Raw genomic sequence first — 24,746 nt, forward strand, 5'->3', positions numbered from 1 at the left:
AAATATTAGTAAATATAACCCCTAAGGGAAGTCTTTGGGAGCAGTACAGTACTTTATAGGTGTATAAGGGTGTCCTGAGAACAAAAGATTTGAGAATAGCTGATTTAAGTCTTCTACTGCAGTCAAACATGTCTAACTAAGTATTAACATCATAACCTCCCTCATGCGCTACCCTTCCCCCATGAAAATAGACGAACACCTATGATTTCAGTAAGGAAAACAAATAGATTACATATGATATGAATAATACTTTCTTAAAATATTCTACAAATTTAATTTTCTACTTTGAACTGTGGGCTTATATATTCCATTGAAATTATTTAGGATTGCCTTGTATTTATCATTGATACTGACGTTAAAATATTTTTCTCTCTTCTTCCTTTTTCTTCTGTTTGTTTCTCTTCCCACTTCCCTTTTCTCCTTTCATTTCTCCCTTCCTTCCATTTTTGGTATTTGTTTTCTAGGTGGAGTCTTTCATTTTGGATCAAGATGATTTGGAAAATCCAATGCTGGAAACGGCTTCCAAGTTACTTTTGTCAGGTACTGCTGATGGTGCAGACCTCAGGACAGTAGATCCAGAAACACAAGCTAGACTGGAAGCTTTACTAGAAGCTGCAGGTAAGTCTGCAAACTCTACATATATAATAAGCCTACCTAATTTTCCAAAGTTCATATGACTCTTAAAAATTCTAGTTATTATAAATGTATGATCTTAGATATTTAGTATAAGGCTATTGATAAAAGTTAAGGATTACTTTCTGGAGAATTACATGGAACATTTCATGAAAGCACGTTTTCATTGCCAGAATCCAATTGACAGGTTACTGTAAACCTTATAAACAGAAACTTCATATACGGTCAGTTTATATTCATCTTGAATTCTATTTTTGCACATTCATCCACTATATAAAATGTATTTATATCCCCATATTAATACTCACAGCACTTTCTGTCTTTTATAGAAATGCATAGAACAGTGAAACTTTTGATTTATTCTTTGTGCATGTTTTCTGCTGAGATGATGCTCTGTGCCTTCTTGTGTTAGCTCTCATAATCAAGTGTCCTTTCCACAATCTACTTTGGGTTACATTTTCCACATTTTTGTGCCTTTTGTTGGTAATTTCACTGTTTAAAATGGCTCCCAAGTATAATGCTGAAGTGCTCTCTAGTGTTCTAAATGTGAGCAGGTTGTGATGTGCCTTGTGGAGAAAATAGGTGTATTAGGTAAGCCTTTTCAGCTCAAGTTACAGTGCTGTTGCCTGTGAGTTCAGTGTTAAAGAATCAAGTATAATATATTAAAAACACACATGAAACGAGCTTATTATTGACTGGTTAATGCAGATGCTCAGGCCAGAGTCTTTCAGGCACCTAGCCCTGTATTTCCTTTTGGAGGAGTATTCATTAATTGAGTGTTCCCAGTGATTTTACAGAACATAATTACCATGAATAATAAGAATTGACTGTGTATAATTCCTTCCACTTTTTGCGTCATACACTGTTTTTAAAACCTTGTAAAGTGAGGGAAATGAAAATTGTGAAATTATTTAAAAATATGTCATAAGAGTAACAGGGAATGATTCTCCTGAAGATGAAGAGACTTGAATTGAATATAAGAGAGCTGTTTGTTTTCTCTTGTCCGAAGAGGCAAAACCAGGTTTAAAGATGCTACATGAAGGTATATTTCAGCTGAAAGGAGCTATCTTTGGAGATAGAATTCCTTTTTATAGAATGCTAATAGTTGCTTTGTTTTTCTCATCTTTGTATTTATTCCCATTTTTTCCCGTTTTCTTTACAGTAGCTAACAATCAAGATATCAGCTAAGCTGAGTTCTCATCTGTAGGCTATAGAAGAAAATTCACTTCTAAGTTTATGTTGGTAGTGGAATTCAGTTCCTTGGAAATGTGGGACTGAAATCTTGATATTTGTACAGACTGTCAACTGGAACTGCTCTCTTGTATAGCAAACCTGTTTGAGACTGTCCACATTTCCTTCATCTTCATATCAACATGGCATGTAGAATCCTTGTGCTTTGAATCTCTGACTTCTTTTTCCAACCAGCTATAGAAATTTCTTTGCTCTTCCTGGGGTCATGTTTGATAGGGTCAGGCCCACCCAGATAACCTTGTTATCTTCAGGTCAGCTATTCCATGGGAAAAGTGAAAGTGAAAGTCGCTCAGTCATGTTGACTCTTTGCAACCCCATGGACTATACAGTTCATGAAATTCTCCAGGCCAGAATACCGGAGTGGGTAGCCTTTCCCTTCTCCAGGGGATCTTCCCAATCAGGGATGGAACCCAGGTCTCCCGCATTGGAGGTGGATTCTTTACCAGCTGAGCCACAAAGAAATCCAAGAATACTGGAGTGGGTAGCCTATCCCTTCTCCAGTGGATCTTCCCGATTCAGGAACCAAACTGGGGTCTCCTGCATTACAGGTGAATTTTTCGCCAGCTGAGCTATCAGTGAAGCTAATCATGAGGATAAAAATCTGTCAAATTCACAGTCCCAAAGATTATATATAGTGTGTACACCAGAGCTGGGTATTCTTGGGAACATTTTAGAATTCCTAGTATACCAATGATTGTACAGAAGCCACTCCATTTCTTTGAAACCCCAAATGTCAATATCTTTAAGTCTTTTCTCTGTGGCTGTTTAATTTCTTGCCTGTTTTTGTCTAGGCTTCCCTGGTATCTTAGATGGTAAAGAATCTGCCTGCAATGCAGGAGACCTGAGTTTGATCCCTGGGTCGGGAAGATCCCCTGGAGAAGGGAATGACAACCCATTCTTGTATTCTTGCCTGGAGAATCCCATGGATGGAGGAGTCTGGTGGGCTACAGTCCAAGAGTCAGACATGACTGAGTGACACACACATTTTTGTCTAGTGAAATAGAAATGCTGGCTGCCAGCGTTTTGAGAGCTGAGAGTAGAAAGGGGGCCAAGGATCTCACTGTTTATCATGCATATACTCATCTGATCCTCATTTTCAGTTTAGTATTATCTTTTCTTCATCTATACTTGATGTGTCCTAGCCCAGGGTCTTTCTGGTTTAGTTTATTTAGAGAACAGTCATCTGCTGTGCAGTTTGTGGATGGAGTCTTAAATGTCTAAATGCTCCTCATAGGAGTTCAGCCAGTCTCTCTGTTTTCCAACCCAAACCTTACCCTTGTACCTGGAACCTGTATATAGCTACAGGGCCGATCACCTTATTTCTCTTGATTATCTATGGTTCTGCTTACTTTGTTTTGCCAAGTCAGTTACATCTCGTCTTTACTTTGTATTCATTAATATTAGCTTTGATTTATAAACTTCTTCTAGTTTTATCAAAGATGAAGTTCCTGTTATATTTTAGTTTTCCTCTGAGTAAGTTCTAAGAAGAAAAAGGGCAGAAATAATTATCTTAAAATAATCTTGAAATAAGAAATCTAATCTTTTAATTCACCTTTTCTCTGAAGTTATATGGTTCTGTTGATTAAATGTCATAACTTGGAAAAAATAATCTGGTCATGTATGTTTTATTTTATCTCAACTGATTAATATCTAATAATTGAATAAGACTAGTAAAAAAGATCACAGTAATCCAGAATGGTGAGATTAATTTTCAATCATTATTTATTTGAAAGGTTGCTATATATTTCTTAGATTACTTCCTAGTTATTTTTATAAAATAGATATCTTATGAAGATACAAGAAATCCATAAAAATTTAATATAGAATATTTTGTTCTCAATGTTATTTCTTTTTAAAACGGAAATTACTTTCTACTGATCCAGATGTATTCTCTTGTTTAACGGTTTTTTTGCTGTCATTGACAAACGGTTGTTAAATAGCCAGCGAGGGCTGGCTGAAATGTTGGGGCTAATTCTCTCCTGTGAGAATGCATCTGTAAGCTTGATCTTAATAATGTTAGGATATTTAACTAACCACAGATGTCTTATTGACTAAATACTACTATAGCAGGTTTAGACTATAGCTGGCTTTTGGTATTAGTAATAGGAATTATACAGTAGGTATCTGTCTTATCAAACCAAGACTGCTTTTATTCTCTGTACATCTTGATTGTAACAGACACTAATTTGATTGCTCCTTACATTTGTTACATCTAAAATCAGAAAGACTTCTTGCCAGATTTATTCCATAGATGTTATATTTCATATCTTGAATTTTTCAGAAAGGAAAGCAAATGCATGTAAACTTTTTATAAACTTCAAACACAAACTTATATGATATTTTTGAGTCTTTCCACTATTAAAAGAAATCTGCTCAAATATGTTTATTATCATCATTTGGGAGATCTTTTTGGTCTGTGTCTTAGTTAAATAGTTTCTTTAAAAACTTATATTTGAATCATTTAGGGGTCTTCTTTAAAATTGTAGGTTATCAGTTGGTAATTTTGGGTTCTGAGATTCTGCATTTCTAACAAATTGCCAAATGACAGTAATGCTTTTTGTTTATGAACCATGTGTTATGTAGTGGGGTTCCTTAATATCCCTTATAACATTAGATATTTTATCTTCAAGTTAGAGCAAAGATTCTTAAATCCTGGCTGTACATCAACATCTCCTTAAGAGTTTTTAAAATATGTAGATCCCTAGGCCTCACTTTTACCTGAATTATATCTTTAGATATAGGAGAGCTCAACATCTGAATTCTTGAAAGGCTTCACTGATGGGTGGCCTGTATTAAGCACTGCTGAGTTAGAATAGTAACTAAGAGAGATCAGCTTGCTTTATAGTAATATCTAGAATAGCAACAAGTTATGTCTCATGCACATGGTAACTAACCATTTCTGTTTTTGAAACTTAAAAAAAAAATTTGCTATTCTAAATGTCTTTTTTAGACATGATGCTTTTAGATATGATTTTGGGTATGTGTATTAAGTTGTAGTTGTAATTTGAAGCAAATAGATACTCACAGGTAGGTTATCTTTTATGTAGCCTGTGGTGTCTTTTCAGTCCATTTTTTGGTCACAAGTGGTAGTAGCCCAACTAAGTGTTCTTAAGCTAAAGTGGCCATATACCAAAAGTATGGGGTTGGTGCTAGCTTCTGGCACTGCTAGAATCAATGAATCAAATAAAACTTTATCAGTAATATCTCCTTTGTATTTCTCTGCTCTCCTCTATATTAACTTATTTTGGGTAGTCTTTTTCTCCTTGTGGTGATAAAAGTGGCTAAATAGCACTTGGCAATTTGGCAACCTTTAAACATAGGTTCTTCTTCTAATGTATAGCAAACCTCTATGGATACCCAGTTGTTCCAGCATATACCAGCGACCCATTTCTAGAACCAGAGAGTCACAGAGTTGAGCATGTATGGACTACATAAAAGGAGTAAGATTATTAGACAGTTGGAGAACAGTGCTTTCCCAAGATTCTAGCCAGGCAATATATATCTGTCCACTATATCATTTGGAAGTTAACATAAATAGTTAAGTAACTTGAATTTTGCTTTGTTTCTCCTTTTGGGTATATCCAAATTGGTGTGAAAATAATATAATAGGAATAGGCAAATTATCTACGGCTGATGGTAAAGCCTTTGCAGATCCTGAAGTGCTTCGGAGGTTGACGTCATCTGTTAGTTGTGCGTTGGATGAAGCTGCTGCTGCACTTACTCGCATGAGAGCTGAAAGCACAGCAAATGCAGGGCAGTCGGACAAGTAAGTATATTTCTACTGTGATCAGTATAAAAATATTTTCTTAAAGATAATAAAAAGCTAACATTTACTGAGCATATTTTTTGTGCCTGACACTGTACTAAATAACCACTTTACATTTGATACCTTGTTTATACTAAAAAAAAACCTAGGTATAGATTTTATTTTTATTTCTATTTTATTTATGAAAAACTGAAAAGAAGTAACTTAATCAAGATCAAATAAATAACAGGCAGCAGAGCCAGAACACCCCTATCTGTCTGACTACAAAACTGACTTCATAGCTAATATGTTATAAAAGACCTGTTGCTGATTTAGATTTTGTTTTCTTTTTTTTTTTTTAATGTTTTCCTGATAAAGAAGTCAGTGATTTCTAATTAGTCATACCATTTTCTACTTCATGTGCATGAGAAAAAAAAAGTGAAAGTTGCTCAGTCATGTCCCAGTCTTTGTTATCCCATGAACTGTAGCCCGCCAGGATCTTCTATCCATGAAATTCTCCAGGCAGGAATACTGGAGTGGGTTGTCATTATCTTCTCCAGGGGATCTTTCCAACCCAGGGATCGAACCCTGATCTACGTTGAAGGCAGTTTCTTTATGGTCTGAGCCACCAGGGAAGCCCACTTCATGTGTATGGTAGTGGTGGTGGTTTAGTCGCTAAGTCACGTCCGACTCTTGCGACCCCATGGACTATAGCCTGCCAGGCTCCTCTGTCCATAGGGTTCTCCAGGCAAGAATACTGGAGTGGGTTGCCATTTCCTTCTCCATTTATGTCATTGCTATTGCTAAGTCATTCAGTCGTGTCCGACTGTGTGTGACCCCATAGACGGCAGCCCACCATGCATGAAAGTGAAAAGTGAAAGTCATGTCATAGTTCTGACCATTTTGAAGGGATGGTTTTTATTTGTTTTTGAATGTTCAAAAATTTTGTAGATGTAGTTTCCATAATTTGGATATGATTATGTTCCAAGGATGTTACCTTTCTGTGTCCTGTAGTTCCTTTTATATAATACTTCACATTTAGTAAGAACTCAGTAAATATTTTGTGACTTGGCCTATTAAGTTTTTCTAATGATGTTGTGCAATAAAAAAAAAAATCATGTCATCTTGTATATAAAACAATTATGGATAGTATAGTTAAAAATATAATGCCAGGGAAGCAGCTGGAAAAGAACCATTAATAACATGTTACTGTCTTGATTCCTCAAAGGCTTCTTTTTTTCCCTTTAATTAAAAACAAGCCATTAAGCCATTTTGTTTACAGTCGACCCTTGAACAACACAGGTCTGACTGCACAGGTCCATTTATACACAGGTTTATTTTTTTCTTTCTTTTTTTGGCTGCACTGCAGAGCTTGTGGGATCTCAGTTTCCTGACTAGAAATTAAACCTGGGCCACGGCAGTGGCTACCAAATCCTAACCTATAGACTACCAGGGAACTCCTAGCACAGGATTTTTTTGATAATAAATACTGTACTGCTGCACAGTCTGTGGTTGGTTGAATATATAGATATAGAAACATAGATATAGAGGAACTATAGATACAGAGGAACTACATATATGGATGGCTGACTGTTATTTGCAGATTTTCAACTGAGTGGAGTGTGGTTACCCCTCACCCCCATGTTGTTCAGGGGTCAACTGCATTTTAGCCATTGCCTTTAAACAGTTGAGGAAATAGGAATATTCTTTTGTGTATGAATTTAGAGAATAAAAAATAACATTCGAGAATTGTCTTTTGTATAATAGTATTTTTAAGACTGAAGGAGAGGTTATATAATATTAGCAAGAGTGTGAATTTGCTGTTTCTCTTAACTCTGTCTTCATTCATCTAATTCTTCATTCATTTTATTAATTTATTTTACCATCCTTCTCATTGATTGACTCTAGTTAACCTCAGGTTCTGTTCCTTAGTTACCATTCAGTTTTAGTAGCCTACAATATTATTGATATTCTTTAGATGTTTTTCAATGTAGTGCCTTCTGAGACTGGCAAGAGAAGAGATTTTAAACACCTTGGAGAGTATAGTTCAAACGGGAAATAGGAACAATAAAGAGTCATTGATTCTTTGGCATTGAAAGTACTAGACGTGATCAGCAAAACAGTAGAGCATGTTTGTGACAGTCATATTTGTTCAGCAAAGTTTGAGAACCAAGGGGAGTGCAGTGATGCTATGTGCCAGATTTTACATTAGTTAAGTGTGGAGCCATGTGCCAAATTTAACATACATTTTACTTGGAAGTTTTGAACTTCAGCTGTTGCTAGAGTAGTTCCTGAAAGGCTGTTTTAAAGCTAACACACCTAAGGAAATGGAGTGAAAGTTCAAATGGGAAAATAGAGGAGAATGTGTGCCTGAGGGGCAAAGAAAGAACGAGTGTGTTTTTTTACAGGAAATGTCATGTGGGAGGGATTTGTCCTGAACTTACTTAAAGGTGATAGAGAACACTGAGTCTAGAGACTGTCAGTGCCTGTAAAATGCAAGATTAAGAGAAACTTATTAAGTGCTGTTTAAGACTTTCACTTTGGCAAGGGTGAGTACAGTTAACAAGGGACTTTGGGCAGAAAACATCGAATGGAAAAGTGCTAAGGTAGTGTTTGGGGTTGGAGGTCATGTTGCATTTTTAATAGAGTAATCAGGGATATTCTCACATAGAAGGTGGTTTTTTAGCAAAGACTTGAAATAGATAACATTGAGTTATTTGGGACTTTCCTGGTGGCTCAGATGGTAAAGCATCTGCCTACAACGCGGGAGACCCGGGTTCAGTCCCTGCGTTGGGAAGATCTCCTGGAGAAAAGGCAATGATCTGTGCCTGAAAGAAGTTCTCTTGTCAGGGGGATAGCAGATACATAAATCTTGGCCTTGCAGCCGAACTAGCATGTTTAATGAAAAATATGAAATCCAACTTGGCTAAAGTAGAAAGAGTAAGAGTGAGAATAGTAGGTGATGAAACCAGAGAAGTAAAAGGAGTATGAGATCCTCCCACTGGACAGGATAAGAATTTAACTTTTACTCTGAGTAAGGTTAGAGGCTGGTGGAGGATTCTGAGCAGAGGAGTCACATGATCGACTTCCCTTTTTAAACAAGATCTCTCTGGTACCATCATTGAAAAGCCTGGAGGAGAGCAGGGGTAAAAGCAGGGAGACTGCTTAGGAGACTTAACCATAATCATGACCCAGGATGATGTTGAAACTGAGTTTTAGTGGTAGTAGGGGAATGGAAAAGAGGTTATCCTTGGATGCCTTTAGTACCTAAAGTGTCAGGGCCATGTTTTAATAAGAAGCTGTAAGAATTGAGGTTTATTTTAAATAAAGAGAATATTAATTGAGACTTGGATTTAGTGTTTTGCTAAGAATGAATTTTATCTATAAGTGAAAGAATCTTTAGAAATGTCCATAATTGAAATTCTTATGGGCGATTTACAGGGCAAAAACTTACACTTTCAGTCTAATTTTCTGTTGTTCTACCACTTCTTTGACTCTCCTTTTTGCTTGAATTAAGCCTTTGCCTTACCTTCGTGTTTTTCATACTTGCCCAAAATGTGGTGGTATAAGTAAATACTTCGAAAAAAAAGAATCTGCTTATCAGTTATTTATCAGTTCAGTTCAGTCACTCATTCATGTCTGACTCTTTGCGTCCCCATGGACTGCAGCATCCAGGCTTCCCTGTCTATCACCAACTCCCGGAGCTCGCTCAAACTCGTGTCCATTAAGTCGGTGATGCCAGCCAACCATCTCATCCTCTGTCATCCCCTTCTCCTCCTGCCTTCAAATTTTCCCTGCATCAGGGTCTTTTCCAGTAAGTCGGCTCTTCGCATCAGGTAGCCAAAGTATTGGAACTTCAGCTTCAGCATCAGTCCTTCCAATGAATATTTGGGACTGGTTTTTTTTAGATTTGACTGGTTTGATCTTGCAGTTCAAGGGACTCTCGAGAGTCTTCTCCAGCACCATAGTTATTTCTAGATTAGTCCAAAGTATATGCTCAAAACTTTCTTGTCTCATTTCCTTTTACTTAATTGTAGAACCCAGATAGGCCTTTATAATTAGTGAAAGTTTTATCCATTTCATTAAATTTTATAAAATTTTTCTAGGGGCTGAGCTTTGCAAACAGAACTATAGTTGTAACTCAAATTTTTCTTCATGTGATCTTCTATACAATTTTATGTTTTAAACTTTGGGTTGTTTTTTTTTTTCCTACAAATAGTAAATAAGACTGTCTTTCAGCTACATGACGAAAAACAGTTTATAATGTTAATAATTTTAATTGAGTGACTTTTATATGTAGATTTTAAAAACTCAGGCTTCCCTGGTGGCTCAGACGTTAAAGAATCTGCCTGCAATGAGGGAGACCTGGGTTCACTCCCTGGGTTGGGAAGATCCCATGGAGAAGGGAATGGCTACCCACTCCACTCAGTGAACTGAATCATTTTATTTTCTTTTTGTTATGAGTCATATTGAAATAATCATTCTTATTTAGTGCTACTGTCCAGATTAACTTCAAAAATCAATACTTAATGCCAGGCAATTTTTTATTTTCTTACATCCTGATATCGTACTATTCTTCTCCTAATAGCCGCAGTTTGGCAGAAGCCTGTTCAGAAGGAGATGTAAATGCTGTGCGAAAGTTACTCATTGAAGGGCGAAGTGTAAATGAACATACCGAGGAAGGGGAGAGCCTTCTTTGTTTAGCTTGTTCTGCTGGATATTATGAGCTTGCACAGGTTTGTATTATCAAAATAAAGCTCACAGGTTTTTTTTTGTTTTGTTTTGCTTGTTTTGTCAAAATTTGGCCTGTGTATTAAGGAAATAAAATGAAATCAACCATCAGGCTCATTTCAAGAAATAGTTTTGTTAGATATAATTTTTGTTTATTGGCTTTTTTCTGTAATATGACTAGGTAGGTGTTAATGTAAATGTATGTTCAAGAAATTTTGATGAATACATAATTTTCTAATATCCTTTCAACTTTTTCTTTTGTAAGGTTTTGTTGGCAATGCATGCGAATGTGGAAGATAGGGGGATCAAAGGTGACATTACACCCTTAATGGCTGCTGCTAATGGAGGACATGTCAAAATTGTGAAGTTGCTGCTAGCTCATAAAGCTGATGTCAATGCACAGTCTTCAACAGGTTTTGCATACCTCTTTTTCAGTATTTAAATCTTAACACCCTCTATTAGTAATTAATTCAGATGAAAGTGCTCATTAGTGATGCTTTTGCAGTTATCAATACTGTAGATTTGTGTACATCTGTGCATTAGGCTTAAAGTATATACAATGTGTTTTGAATGAAATATCTCCTGTTTTATGTATGAGGGCTATCTTGGCCTTGGTTCTTTTATATTAAACACTGACTGGGTTAGACGGACCATTTTCTCAGAAGTAAAGAAGTATAGGCTACACCTCCCAAACACAGGTTTTCTATTTATCAGGGAAGAAGGGAAGGGAAGATAGGGAGAAGAACAAGAAGGATATGGAGCAGAAGGTAGGTCTGTCATTGTCTAGTGCTATTAAATTGTGGCCTAGAGGAAAACAAAGGCATTATGCTCCACAAGAGACAGAATGTTAATCTAAATCAATTTTTTTTTTCTTTCAAACTTGGGCATAGATGAATTTGTATCCAAGCTCTAAAATATATGAAAATATATTTTGTGCATTTCCTTCATGCAAGATTTTCAAATTTATTAAATATTTTAAATAATTTTAAAGGTCTGTATAGGTTCTGATTTGAGGAGGTTTTAGGAATCCTTATTTTACCCAGAAGTTAAGTTTTTTACCCCCTCTTAACATGGGAAATTTTTATCATTAAGAGGGAATGTTTTTGAAATTATTTTAACTTTGACTACCAGTTAATTGATGTTTAAAGTTGTAGTAAAAGCAATGTGTGATTAAAAGGACCAGTATGAGGTATATCTATATACGATGAATAATTGCAATCTAAAGAACAAATACACTTTGGGAAACATTTCTCAGATTTAAAGTTAGAATGAATGTGACTTTTTTCTCATGAGAAAAGTTTGTTTCAGAATTGCTCAGTTCTTTTATAACCCTACAGTTGTGATAAGTGTATATGATTTTCCTCATGTGTTTAACCCTGATTTTGAAATGGAAAAAATAGGGAGTTGGTTTCAGTAAGATAAAATGTAATAAAGAAAAGAATTATATGTATAAGTGTAATGGCTAAATTTATTAAAGTTTTATAGTCTCCTATGTCAGTTTTCTCTTTGATACTAAATAAACCTGTTTTATTTTGCTATTTTATCTGAATGTCTATTTTTCTTCCTTAAAATAGGCAATACAGCACTTACATATGCTTGTGCTGGAGGGTATGTAGATGTTGTAAAGGTGCTCTTGGAATCCGGTGCTAGTATTGAGGACCATAATGAAAATGGTCATACTCCTCTTATGGAAGCTGGAAGTGCTGGACATGTGGAAGTAGCCAGATTGCTGCTAGAAAATGGGGCTGGCATTAATACGCATTCCAATGAATTTAAAGAGAGTGCCCTTACATTAGCTTGTTACAAAGGTACAGTAAAAAAAACTGTTTGTTTTTTTTTTTTAAATGAAGTTTTTAAACTCATGAAATGACAGTTCATGTAGTATGGTTATTCACTTAAAAAATAAAAGATGGTAATAGTATGTAGTATGTTATAAATAAAAGTGTTTAAAGTATTTCAGAGGTTAAAAGTTTTTAGTATGTGGAGTTTATATAATTTTAAAAATATTCAATATTATAAATATTGTCAATGAAAAATAGTAATTGACCCAGTTTTTATCAGAAACATAATTTTAATATGCATTGTACTTTTTAATGTTTATGCTTGTGTTTTCACTGGTTTACACAAAAGTATCCTATTGAATTCAGACGTATTTAGGCTGTAAATTTAAAGTAAACGCAGTGGAAATCAAAACGATTTATTAACAAGAAGGTATGTAAGCTGTTTCTCATGAAGAAGGAGAAAAATGGAAAAGAAAGGGAGGATATATGCAAAAAAATTAAAAGTGATGTGGAGGCAGTTTGTATTCAAAAGAACAATTTTTTAGAGTATCATCAACACGTGTAATAAAGGAAGAGCTGGTTGAAATTGAATCTACCTGCCCAGATATAGTTGTACAAAGAGGTTAGTAACATAGTCTTCTAAGTGACATCAGTCAACCTGAAAATGTCGATAACAGTAAAGTATCTTATTTTGGGGGTGAAGATAATTGTCTGAATAAATATTTAATTTTCAGCTAGCTTATGATTTAGATTCTGGATTCTAAAATGATAGCCACAGAGCCATATATTTTTCAGAATCAACCTTTATGACAGATAACTGTCTATAAATGAAGAAACTTTTCAAAATGAAAATCTCATGAAATATTATATGTGCCTAGCTATTCAATTCAATGTTTTCTACCATCTGCAGCTGTGTCTTGTTTCTATCATAAAATAAGTGATACATTTTTGACCCAGAAGCATCAAGAAAAAGCTCTTGAAAGGCAAAATACAAAATTTAAGGAAGCACTCACTCTGAGTGGCTGAAGCTTCATATCCACTAGCTTTTGAGTGAAAGGGAAGTCACTCGGTTGTGTCCGACTCTTCGTGACCCCATGGACTGCAGCCTACCAGGCTCCTCCGTCTGTGGGATTTTCCAGGCAAGAGTACTGGAGTGGGGTGCCATCGCCTTCTCCGAGCTTTTGAGTGAATGTCTCCTTAAATTTTGCACCCAGGACTTTGATTCCCTCACTCTGGTGTTGGCCCCAATGTTGTTTTTCTATTTCAGAGCAGCCAAAGTTTTGTTAGGTCTTTAGGAATAATTTCAGTTAAAAACATGGCTAAAATAATCCTTATACAAATAAATGACTAAAATTTAAGTTAAATGTTAAAATAGGCTCCCAAGGACTTTTGATTATCTGGTGTTACAGATAATTCAGATTAAGGGTGCTTAGGAAGCCCAGCTGAGGTCTCTTAGTTCTCTACTTCTGTTTGGTAGTTAAGCAGAGGTTGATCTTCATTGTGAGGAGAGGAATTAAGCCTTGGGACAGCCTCTAGGGCAGGCTGATTGGGTGGCTTTCTCTCACCTTTTCACAAATAGTTTGAAAGCAAAACTGGCTCCATTTTATCACTGAAAGCCACCTGGCCAGTGAGCATTGAGATGGGGTTATATATAACTACTCTTCCCTCTCTGCTTTGCTTATAGCCCCATCCTGCTGAGATTAGGGCTTGCAGGCTTTTATTAAAGAAACTGGATAAAGAACTGAGCTCCGGGAGAACATTTCTACTACTTCCAGGGATCTGTGCACACTCTTAACTTTGCTCTATTTCTCGTGAGGTCTCCTAGGATACCTCCATTGACATGGAGGAGATGGGGAAGGGATAGCATTCAGGCCAGGACTAAACATTGATGTGGACTTTGGGAAGGGAGAATGACAGAGAAGAAGGAAATAAAATTTGTTAGCAAAAACAAGGTATGGCATATACAACACTTACTCACCAAAGTTAATTTAGTTTTAACTATGATTCCGCTATCCAGTCCTTCCCTCCATTCCCAGTTGATTGAGAACTGACTGAAGCTCATTCCAGATACAGTTGGGGAAAAAATTAGTAACTTTTCTATTGTTTCTTACATGGTATCTGAAGTCCTTTTAAAAATATAATCGGTAATCCTTGTAACTACTCATAAGGTAATCATTATGTGAATTGAAGTTTATGGTTTATTTGAAACTATGTGAATATATATGTATGTGTCTAAATGGATAAATATAAATGGTGTTGTTTAAAGGGTATTTTTATATATGCAGTTTCCAACTTACATACAGCTTGTTCCTAAAACATCTGTGAGTTTGTTATTGAAACTTAAAGCTCATTGCCTCATAAAAATAACTTCATTGGTGATTTTTCATCCCAGGCTGCAGTTCACAAAAGCTAATTTAGTCTATAGTATAAATAACTGTGACATGCCTGGGCTTAACAAGGTTGTGGAGGGGATATTCCAGGTGCTGCATTTTAGTGCCAACCTTGTTCACCTGCAGCGAGGATTCTAGTAACAGCATTTTCTGGGGCAAAAGGGTAAGGAGTAGAACAGCACAGATTACTTGTATAATTTGTGTTGGGCCGTCAAGGATGGCTTGTAGCTGATTTTAGTATTCTGCTGATATATTTATTACTGTAAGTTAAATACAAGTTTTCAAAATATAACTTTACTTTTTTGGACTAATAAAATATTTTTAAGTAATCTTATAAACTTTTGGTTTAGGACATCTAGAGATGGTGCGATTTCTTTTGGAAGCAGGCGCAGATCAAGAGCATAAAACAGATGAAATGCACACTGCTTTAATGGAGGCTTGCATGGTAAGATTGGTGAAATACATACTTAAAATTTATATATTAGATAGAGACAGAGCCAGTGGATAATGGGTGCCATTTCCCTGGGTTCCAAGATTCTATTTATCATGACTTACCATGATCAGAACCTTAGCTATCTGAGTTATCAGTCGTTTTCAGAGCCAGTTGAACAACATTAACTTTTATCAGAGTGCTTTCTGAAGCTTTGTAGCACAACCTTCATTTTCTTGGTCTCACATAACTATACTGGTTTTATATAATTGGTGCAAAAATGACTTTCTGACAGATTGATCAAGAATGTTAAAGATGAGATCATAATCCACAAGAGTATGTACATAATACAAAGTAAACATGTTCATCAAACCCACAATTTAAAATCTATGAAAAATTTGAGATTAGAATATTGTTTGTATTACATAATTCTTCCTCTGTCATAGTCTTTTCTCAACCCCGAATTCCCTTTTTGAAGAACTTTAGTTTGTTCTTGAGAATGTGTAAGAATAGTACTCTTAAACTTTTGTATTTCAGTCTATGACTTGTGGCACAGAAATGTATCATAATAACTTTATAGAGAGATTTATGAGAAAACATACCAAAGATAGAATGACCCCAAATTAATTTGGTTTCTTGTCTCAAATTCCCTTCAGAGAATGATTATTGAAATGATGTTAAATTTTAATTAGTAATTTAAAAAATATTAAGTAGCCATTTAAGCCATTTTTGTTTTTCTTATTGCCATACCAGTGTTAAATCATTCTTTTGAACAAACAGGTTTTCTTGGAGGGTTTAGAGTTCCCCACCTGTTAAAATGAGGATAATATCCTTCTCTAGGGTTGTTTTGAGGATTAAATGACAGAATGTGTGTAAAATGCTCAGTAATATCCCCATGATAAGGAACTTAAAACAGTTTTGCCACCCCCACTAGAGAAACAACTTATGTGTAGATTAAATAATTAAAATGAAATAGTCTGTGGACCTACTCTTCATGCAATGGAATTAAATGTTAAAGCAAATGAAAGATATTAGTAGAGGCCATAGGTTTAGAGACTTGCTATGAGACTGAGATTTTAAACTGGACTTTGAAGGAAATGTAAGAGTTGACTGCTTATGGAGGAGGAAAAGTCTGAGCTTAAAGGAACAGCATGGTAACAGCCAATAAGTAAAATAGTCATAAAACCATTAAAGTTGTGTAGTATGGCAAGTACCAAGGTAACAATGGGCATGACATGTTCGAAAGAAGGTGAAATATCTGTGAGGTGATGAAGAAGGAAAAAGTATATCAAAAAAAGAAAGAATGGAAAAGTGAGCCGTGGAGTTGCCAACAGTGTGGGAAAGGGAGGAAAGCTGTGGGAAAGGGATACCGATAAAGGAAACAGAGATATTAAGTGAGAACTTCTTTTTCTTAATTTTCACTGGCATTTGATTGTGAATAACAAAGGAAGTACCATGTACATACTGTGTTTCCCTTTCACTAATACATCATGCTGAATTCCCCCACTCTAAAAAGTATTGCATTTTTCTTTTTCTACCTAATCAGAAATTTGCTTGTCCTTAAGATTCCTATGAAAATCCTACTTTCCCCTTTCTAAACTTTATCCTTTTGGCATTTAAGCTTATACTATTCAGTATTGATGTTATCTCACAGTAATCTCTTGTTTTGTGTACTTAACTGTGTTTTTTTCCTGTTGGTAAATAAGTTTTTTGATTGGAAGCATTTTTCTACATATTTTATATCCTCAGTCTCTGTTTACCACTACAATAAATACTGAAGGAATAGAAATAGGTCAGCTTGCTTATTCAACTCTTAAATGTAGATTTATTAATTCTTATTTGAATTGATATCAGTGAACTTCATTGTATAGCAGTTGAGAAGTATTTTTAACGATTTTTTAAAATGTTGCTGATTCACTTTTTTAATTACATTGTAATCAGGATGGCCATGTTGAAGTAGCTAGGTTGCTTCTTGACAGTGGTGCCCAAGTGAACATGCCTGCTGATTCATTTGAATCGCCGTTGACCTTGGCTGCATGTGGTGGGCACGTGGAACTTGCAGCTTTACTTATTGAAAGGGGAGCTAGCCTGGAAGAAGTCAATGATGAAGGCTATACACCACTGATGGAAGCCGCTCGTGAAGGACATGAAGAAATGGTGGCTTTACTTTTAGGCCAAGGTAACCAATACCAATCAAGATACTAAGGCATAAATGTGTAACATGTAAGATGATAATTTATAAAGTTGAATTTAATTATTTTATCTTTCCTTATTTTTTCTTTCAGTAGATTCATAATGGGGTGCTAAAGTATTTGCTCTGAAAATAACTCCCATACTGTGCTATTTTAATATTTAAGAGCTTTCAGAGCCTTTGTGTGCTGTGTGAATAAAAACAGAAAACTGGGGGTGGGGTAGGGTTATAGGTTATATATTTCTTTCTGTGCCTTAAAAATTATCATCTCTAGTAGTATTGTGAGTTTATAGATATGTATAAAGCTTTTAGGACATTTTTGTCATATAGTGCCAGTTAAGACGGAGCAGGCAATGGCACCCCACTCCAGTACTCTTGCCTGGAAAATCCCATGGACGGAGGAGCCTGGTAGGCTGCAATCCATGGGGTCACTAAGAGTCGGGCACGACTGAGCAACTTCACTTTGACTTTTCACTTTCATGTATTGGAGAAGGAAATAGCAACCCACTCCAGTGTTCTTGCCTGGAAAATCCCAGGGGTGGAACAGAGTCGGACACGACTGAAGCGACTTAGCAGCAGCAGCAGCAGCAGCCAGTTAAGTGTTAGCTGTAGTGATGGTGGTAGTAGTGATGATAATGTTCTTCTGACCTTGGACAAGTTAATTAATCTCATTTCCTTAGCTGCAAAAATGGAGCTAATAAAAATATGTAAAATGCATTAAATATTGCCTGACAAATAATAGCATGTTAAATATATATTATTTTCATCAGCATCTTTACCATCATTATTTTGGATCTTTATAACAAGGGGCTACACTTTATTTTTTCTAAGTCCTTAAACCACCTTGACTTGGATCAACTCCTTCTGGCTGAATCTTATTCCAGCAGTGTATATCAAATATGGCCTCATGGATGTGGTTTTGATAGTTTTCTTAATTTTTAACTGCCTCTTGAAGTTGGGGGAGAAGCACTTTATCATTTAGTGAAGTAATATAAATGTTCATTTTTGAAATATAGTTTATTAGGAAATAACCATTCTTTGCTTATCTCTGGAATAAGTTAATGACTTTCTTTAAATATATTTTAGGAGCAAATATCAATGCACAGACAGAAGAAACTCAAGAAACTGCCTTGACTTTGGCTTGCTGTGGAGGGTTTCTGGAAGTGGCAGACTTTTTAATTAAGGCAGGAGCTGATATAGAACTGGGGTGTTCTACCCCTTTAATGGAAGCTGCTCAAGAGGGTCATTTGGAGTTAGTTAAATACTTATTAGCTGCAGGTAGGCATTTTTGCATTTGGGAGGTGTTTTTGTTTTTTTGCATGATTTATATAAGTAAAAGTGTTACAATGCAAATAACTTTTTTCTGATGTATGATGCACTGGATGTGTGTAGAAAAAAAGATACGTTTTTGTGTGTATTCTGAATAAATAATTTACCTTATTGCTGTTCAGAGTATCTGCAGTCTTAATTTTAAGCAGTAGTCTGTTTCTAGTTTTTTTTCTTTTTTGCTTTTAAACATGCAGACAATATTCTCTATTTCTATACATGAATAAGGCTATTTTGTGTAATCTGAGGCGATATGGCTTCTCTAAAAGGAATTTCAGTATCCACATTTGTGTTTTATGATTCTTTTGTTAAGGCTGTGTGTCTAACACCACTGCAGGAGCTAATGTTCATGCAACAACAGCAACAGGGGATACAGCACTAACATATGCCTGTGAAAATGGTCATACTGATGTAGCCGATGTCTTACTTCAGGCAGGAGCAGATCTGGTAAGCCATGGCACTTTCTAAATCTTAGTAATTAAAGCTAAGACAAGAAATTAACTTAAAATCCTGTGGAGACTGTAGACAAAAGGTATTTCTTTACTTCTAATTTTTTGTTCACCTTTTCACCATTGTTTATTCATCTAGTCATATTTTTTCCCTAAGCTGTTTTGTGTCCATTCTTATTTCCTCGTTAGCAGCAGTATCCAGTCAAATACCCCTTTCCCACTACAAAAAGGGGAAAATTTTGTGTTTGATATGTTAATAATTAATGGTAATAATTAGTATAAGTTTTCTTTTAGGTACTTAACTATTTTTAGAAGTTTCTTTGATTTGTCATAAAAAGGCACATATTGCTTAGGGGCATTTCATTGTAGTTTAGGAAATAAATTGTACCTGTACCATTCAAAGCATTATTAAATAAAGGAGTTAAAAAGATAAGTAATATTTTCTTTCAGATACCTTTTTTTTTGTTTTAAAAGACTTATTTATTTAATTTTTTGTCTGTGCTGGGGCTTTTTCTAGTTATGCTTCTTGGGCTTTTTCTAGTTATGGCAAGTGGGGCGGTGCTCTTAGATGCAGTACGTGGGCTTCTCAATGCAGTGGCTTCTCTTGTTGTGGAGCACAGGCCTCAGTAATTGTGGCTCCCTGGGCTCTAGAGCGCGAACTGAGTAGTTATGGTATAGGGGTTTCATTGTTCTGCGGCATGTGGGATCTTCCCAGATCAGGGATTGAATTCCTGTCTCCTGTATAGGCAGGTGGATTTTTTTTGCTACTGATCCACCAGGGCAGTGCCCTCAGATAACTTTTAGTGAGAAGGGTGAAGTACTGAGGTCATTCTTAGATTATAAAGAGGTGTCATAGGGAAAGGATAAGCAGAAAGCTCAGAACAGGTGAAGACGTCATCTGAGATGTTATGTTTGGGGCTGGATAAGGTTTAGAAAAATAGATACCGTGATGTTGTAACAAAAGAGGTTCCTCCAGTTGGAAAAATTAGTAGGAGTACAGACTGAGAGGGAAAAATAAAGCAATTCTGTGTGGGGGAATAAAGGCATTCTTCCAGTTTAACCTGTGTGGGAGTAAGAAAAGTAGGTTTTAGTTAAACCATGAGCACCTGTGTGTTTTCATGTAGCAGTTCATGGTTTATAACAGAAACTCACACAGGCAGAAACAGGCTCCTCAACTGGTTTCTTAAAATTTATTTAACTTCTCATTTTGTGAAAGGAAAAGATTAAATTAGATTACTGTTGTGGTCTCTTTTGGCTCTGTGTTAGCACAACTCTTGAAGAGCTTACGACTCACGTTATATTCTAGCTGTAGTTATGTGCCTATCTCTCTTAGGTTTTGACCTACTTCAGCTCAGGGGCTGTATTTCCAGTGTTTACCACAGTGACTGTGAAACATGGCAGCAGTGTAATCTTGCTTAGTTAATTGCAGTTAAAACAACTTAGTGTATGACTTAAGAGAAAAATCATGAGATGTAAGTGTAAAAAGATTGACATATAAAATGCTTTATAAAAGGTAGTTTTCTCAAACCCTTATACTGTAAGACCTGTAAGTTTTTCCTGTGCTGATATTCTGAATCACAAGAATGCAGTTGGTTCTCCATCCTTTTGAAACCTAGAAATCTGTAGTAATATCTTGTCATTGGTAGTATTAAAAAGATATTCAAATTATCACTGTCTGTGTAAGGTAAAATAGAAGTAATGAGAAGTATATAAGAGCGTGGTATACTTTAGAAATTCATACAGATAAGATAAAAACTTATGAAAAGAAAATTACTTGTAGTGGTTGGAGATAATGTTGATTGTTTGGAGAGGGCTGTGCTAGAGTGCCATTCATTGCTCGAGTTCTACAATCCCTTTTGTAGAGATAGAAGGAAAAATTAGCTAGATGGATTCAGATAATGGCATAGCAATCACTGAATATAATTTCAGTTCTTAATATATTTCTAAAGAGCATGCTTCTAATTTGAGATAGTTTAAAGAATGTATTCCTTGATTTACTTCAGAGCAGGTTATTTAATATATTTAGATGCCAAAATTAGTCCAATTCTTTTCCTTTTGATTTTCATGAAAAAGAATAATTGTTCACTGGAAATTAAATATCAAATAAGTCTGTACTTTTTAAACAGGAGCATGAATCTGAAGGTGGAAGAACTCCTTTAATGAAAGCTGCACGAGCTGGCCATGTTTGTACTGTTCAGTTCCTAATTAGTAAAGGTAGGTTTGTGTAAGGCAGTGATTATTTCCCAGAGATGTCTATTCCCTGCCCTTGGGTATTAAGAGATTTAGAGGTAAAGGACATTTTGTGGGTATCATGTGATGGAGGAATGCTACTGAGATTTTTGTGAGTGGGTAGTCGATAAATACCCTGCAACACATAGAACCATTCCATGAAGAGTTGTCATACTGGGTACACACTTGTTGAGTAACATTTCAATAAAGAAAAATTTTTCTATGTAAATGAGGGCTTAGATTGCCTGAAGTCTGTTCTGTTCATGTAATAATTTATCTTGAAACCTGGATTTTTGTGCCAAGTTTCTGCCACTGATTAACTTGAAGGCAAGACACTTTTCTCCTTTATTTATATTTCCCTGGGCCTAGGTTTCCTTCTTTGTAAACTATAAAGAAGTAATCATAAAAATAGCACAGCCCACCCAAAAAAAGCTAAAAATTGAAATGGAAAAAATATGCCAGAAATGCATTTTCATTCGTGGTCGTTTATTCTGTTTGAAAACCAACATCCTTATTAACAAAAGTAGCATATTATTACTTTCTTTAAATTATCTCTTTGGTATTTACTATATGAGTTCAAGTTGAAACTTTTTCATGAACTTCGGTATAGGAGATTAAAGATTTTGCTTTTGATTCAACATTGATAAAGAGAGACTATGTAGATGATATACAATTAAAAGAGCAATATATGCCATTTCTTTTTTACCAAAAATACTGAAGTTTGTTAATAAATAAGAAATAATTTATTGGTCAAATTATTTTAGGCAATTTAAACACGTGTTACATGTTTATGAATAACACATGATATTCAAGAATGAAATTATTTTCAGTTATTATCTCTTCTCTTCCTTTGTTTAATTTTAGTGAATCTGATTCCAGTTTCTTCCTGCTATTTTTTCCATTTCCCACATGCTGCAAAGTGCTGCAAATCAGGGATGAGAATTTTACTACTATTACTTCATATATTTTGTTAATTCCTTCCATTATTTGGCCCATAGAGGGCAGTGTGATTTATTTATTTATTTATTGGTTTTTAGTCATCTTGCCCACTGAAGATACAAAAATTTAGATAAAATTTTATATTTTACTTTTATAAAACAGTGATTATATTGAGTGATATATACTTTTATCCTAAATTTTTAATGTTGCATACTTAAACATTTATGGGTGAAATTATATGTTTGGAATTTATTTTAGAATAGTTCAAGATGGGAGAGGAGAATGGATGTGGGTATATGTGAAATGAGATTGGCCATGTTTATAATCATTGAAGCTGGGTAATGAATATGTGGGGCTTCATTATCCTGTTCTCTCTACTCTTTGATTTTGAAGTCTACCATAATTTAAGAAACATTTTATTAACATTATTTTTCATGGATTGTCTGTTTTAGGAGCAAATGTGAATAGAACCACAGCTAATAATGACCATACTGTACTGTCCCTGGCTTGTGCAGGGGGTCATCTGGCAGTAGTGGAACTACTTTTGGCTCATGGGGCAGATCCAACTCACCGTTTAAAAGTATGTAACTCAAATGTTTCAGGTAGTATTGTGAATTAATCTTCACTCGAGCATAACACGTTATCTACAAGTTCAACTTGTACTGACATTCTGAATGTGTTCATTTTCTGTTTTTAGAGGAAAGTGTTCTTTCCTAAAATTGGAAACTGTAATGTGTCTGGGACCTGTTGGCTTTATCTTCCTTAATGGTTCTGTAAATTAATTTGAAAAACTGTTTCTTCCCTTTCCATATTCACTCTTTTAGGATGGCTCAACTATGTTGATAGAAGCAGCAAAAGGTGGTCATACAAGCGTTGTTTGCTATCTTTTGGACTATCCTAATAATTTGCTTTCAGCCCCTCCACCAGATGTCACTCAATTAACGCCCCCATCCCACGATTTAAATAGGGTAAGATTCTAAACTAAAGCATTTTTATATTATATTATCTTTATCCCTTTTTTAGTCATAGTTCCGGATTAAACTAGAATGATTGTTTTTTGTTATAATATGCAATTCTCATTAAAGATAATGTATTTGATACAGTTAATGACCATTTAGTATAATACTCACATTCTAGATTGATATCATTTTGCTTTGCTTTCTGTTTTAAAAAAATATCTTGGAGGGATTTCCTTGTCCCAGTGGATGGGACTTTTGTGGTGTGGCCAGAAAAAGAAAAGTCATGGAAATAATTTGATATCAGCATATTTTAAGTAAATATATTGTTTCCTGAGATTATGTTAAAAAATACTTTGAATGGATCTTCATAACTTATTCTTCATTCTGTGGCATCCAATCGCACAGTCATATCCAACTCTTTGCGACCCCATGCATTGCAGCCCACCAGGCTCCTCTGTCCATGGGGATTCTCCAGGCAAAAATACTGGAGTGGGTTGCCATGCCCTCCTCCAGGGAATTTTCCCAACCCAGGGATCGAACCCCGGGCTGCCACATTGCAGGCAGATTCTTTACCAACTGAATAATTTAAAGCATATTATTTAGTGGAAGGTATAGGAAAGGCAGAAATATAATCAGTTTTATTTGTCTTAGGCTCCGCGAGTACCAGTTCAAGCACTGCCCATGGTTGTCCCACCTCAGGAGCCTGACAAACCACCTGCCAATGTTGCCACCACTCTTCCCATCAGGAATAAAGGTCAGTTATACTTCTAAAGCCTTCAGGTTGTCCAAGTAAAAATAAGATTAAAAAAAAAATAGCCATTTAAAATTATTTTTCCACAAAGAAATGAATTTTACTAAGTTGGCATAAAAATTTTTTTTTTAAACAATGAAAAAAGCATGTTATTGGGAAAGAACATAGTTGAGAGCATGGATTTGTGCTGGAATGAGAAGTATTAATAGAAATTCAGATGCTCATCTTTGATGCAATTCTGATTATCTGTGATTTTCTCTAATAACTAGTAATTTCTATTCATGTTAAAATATTAGACTGGGTATAATTGGGTGACATTTTTGTAAATTACTGAAATTTCTGTAGTGATATAAGGCATAATATTAATAGCTAGATCAAAATTAAATTTTATTTTAGAGTAACTGGTTTAATATAGATTTTATATCTGAAATGCCTTTTCTCAACCAAGAATTCAAAGTTACTTCAGATATGGTTGTGTGTTTCTTTAGAACTCTCAGGTCCATATTTTACTTGTGGATGTTACATCATGTATGATTCATAAGTCATGTCCCGAAACAGCGACTAGTTTGAATCAGTTTTTCTTTTTAGAGAGTTTTACCTGAAGCACCAGTGTGGCTTTAACTTTTTGGTTTTTGGCTACCTGTATTATTTTACCAACAGTAATACTAAGTATTTCCACCAGTTCTTTTCAATCACTGCTACCAATCTAGAGCCTTGGCACCTTTTTCACTTGGTATACCAAGCAAATGATTGCTATACCGATAGCCAGATACGTTTATTCACCTGGCTGTTGGAAGATACGATGAATGTCGTAGTTCAGCATCTTTTCTTCCAGGGAAACTGAATTCCAGTTGTCTACTGGCCAAGTAGCTTTATGAATATGTGAATTTCTATCTTACCTTTATCAGTCTTGAAGATGGTAGGCCCCAACAAATATTTAT

General features: G+C 35.3%; 1 protein-coding gene across 5 annotated transcripts in view; it reads left to right on the plus strand.

The window, feature by feature from the left end:
• The window catches only part of ANKRD17 (ankyrin repeat domain 17), a 167,154-nt gene that overhangs the window by 75,299 nt on the left and 67,109 nt on the right, over positions 1–24,746 (plus strand). For all 5 annotated transcript variants that reach the window (XM_010839078.1, XM_010839075.1, XM_010839079.1 and 2 more), the window contains 13 exons: positions 465–618; positions 5,494–5,650; positions 10,218–10,365; positions 10,626–10,773; positions 11,935–12,168; positions 14,882–14,976; positions 16,903–17,140; positions 18,239–18,430; positions 18,792–18,925; positions 21,054–21,141; positions 22,548–22,675; positions 22,920–23,063; positions 23,706–23,808. In XM_010839078.1, the coding sequence (XP_010837380.1) occupies positions 507–618; positions 5,494–5,650; positions 10,218–10,365; positions 10,626–10,773; positions 11,935–12,168; positions 14,882–14,976; positions 16,903–17,140; positions 18,239–18,430; positions 18,792–18,925; positions 21,054–21,141; positions 22,548–22,675; positions 22,920–23,063; positions 23,706–23,808 (1,921 nt within the window). In that variant the 5' untranslated portion in view covers positions 465–506. The remainder of the gene's footprint in view (positions 1–464; positions 619–5,493; positions 5,651–10,217; positions 10,366–10,625; positions 10,774–11,934; positions 12,169–14,881; positions 14,977–16,902; positions 17,141–18,238; positions 18,431–18,791; positions 18,926–21,053; positions 21,142–22,547; positions 22,676–22,919; positions 23,064–23,705; positions 23,809–24,746) is intronic.

The sequence above is a fragment of the Bison bison genome, unplaced genomic scaffold, assembly GCF_000754665.1.
Source record: "Bison bison bison isolate TAMUID 2011002044 unplaced genomic scaffold, Bison_UMD1.0 scf7180017864110, whole genome shotgun sequence".
In the NCBI taxonomy this organism is placed as follows: domain Eukaryota; kingdom Metazoa; phylum Chordata; class Mammalia; order Artiodactyla; family Bovidae; genus Bison; species Bison bison.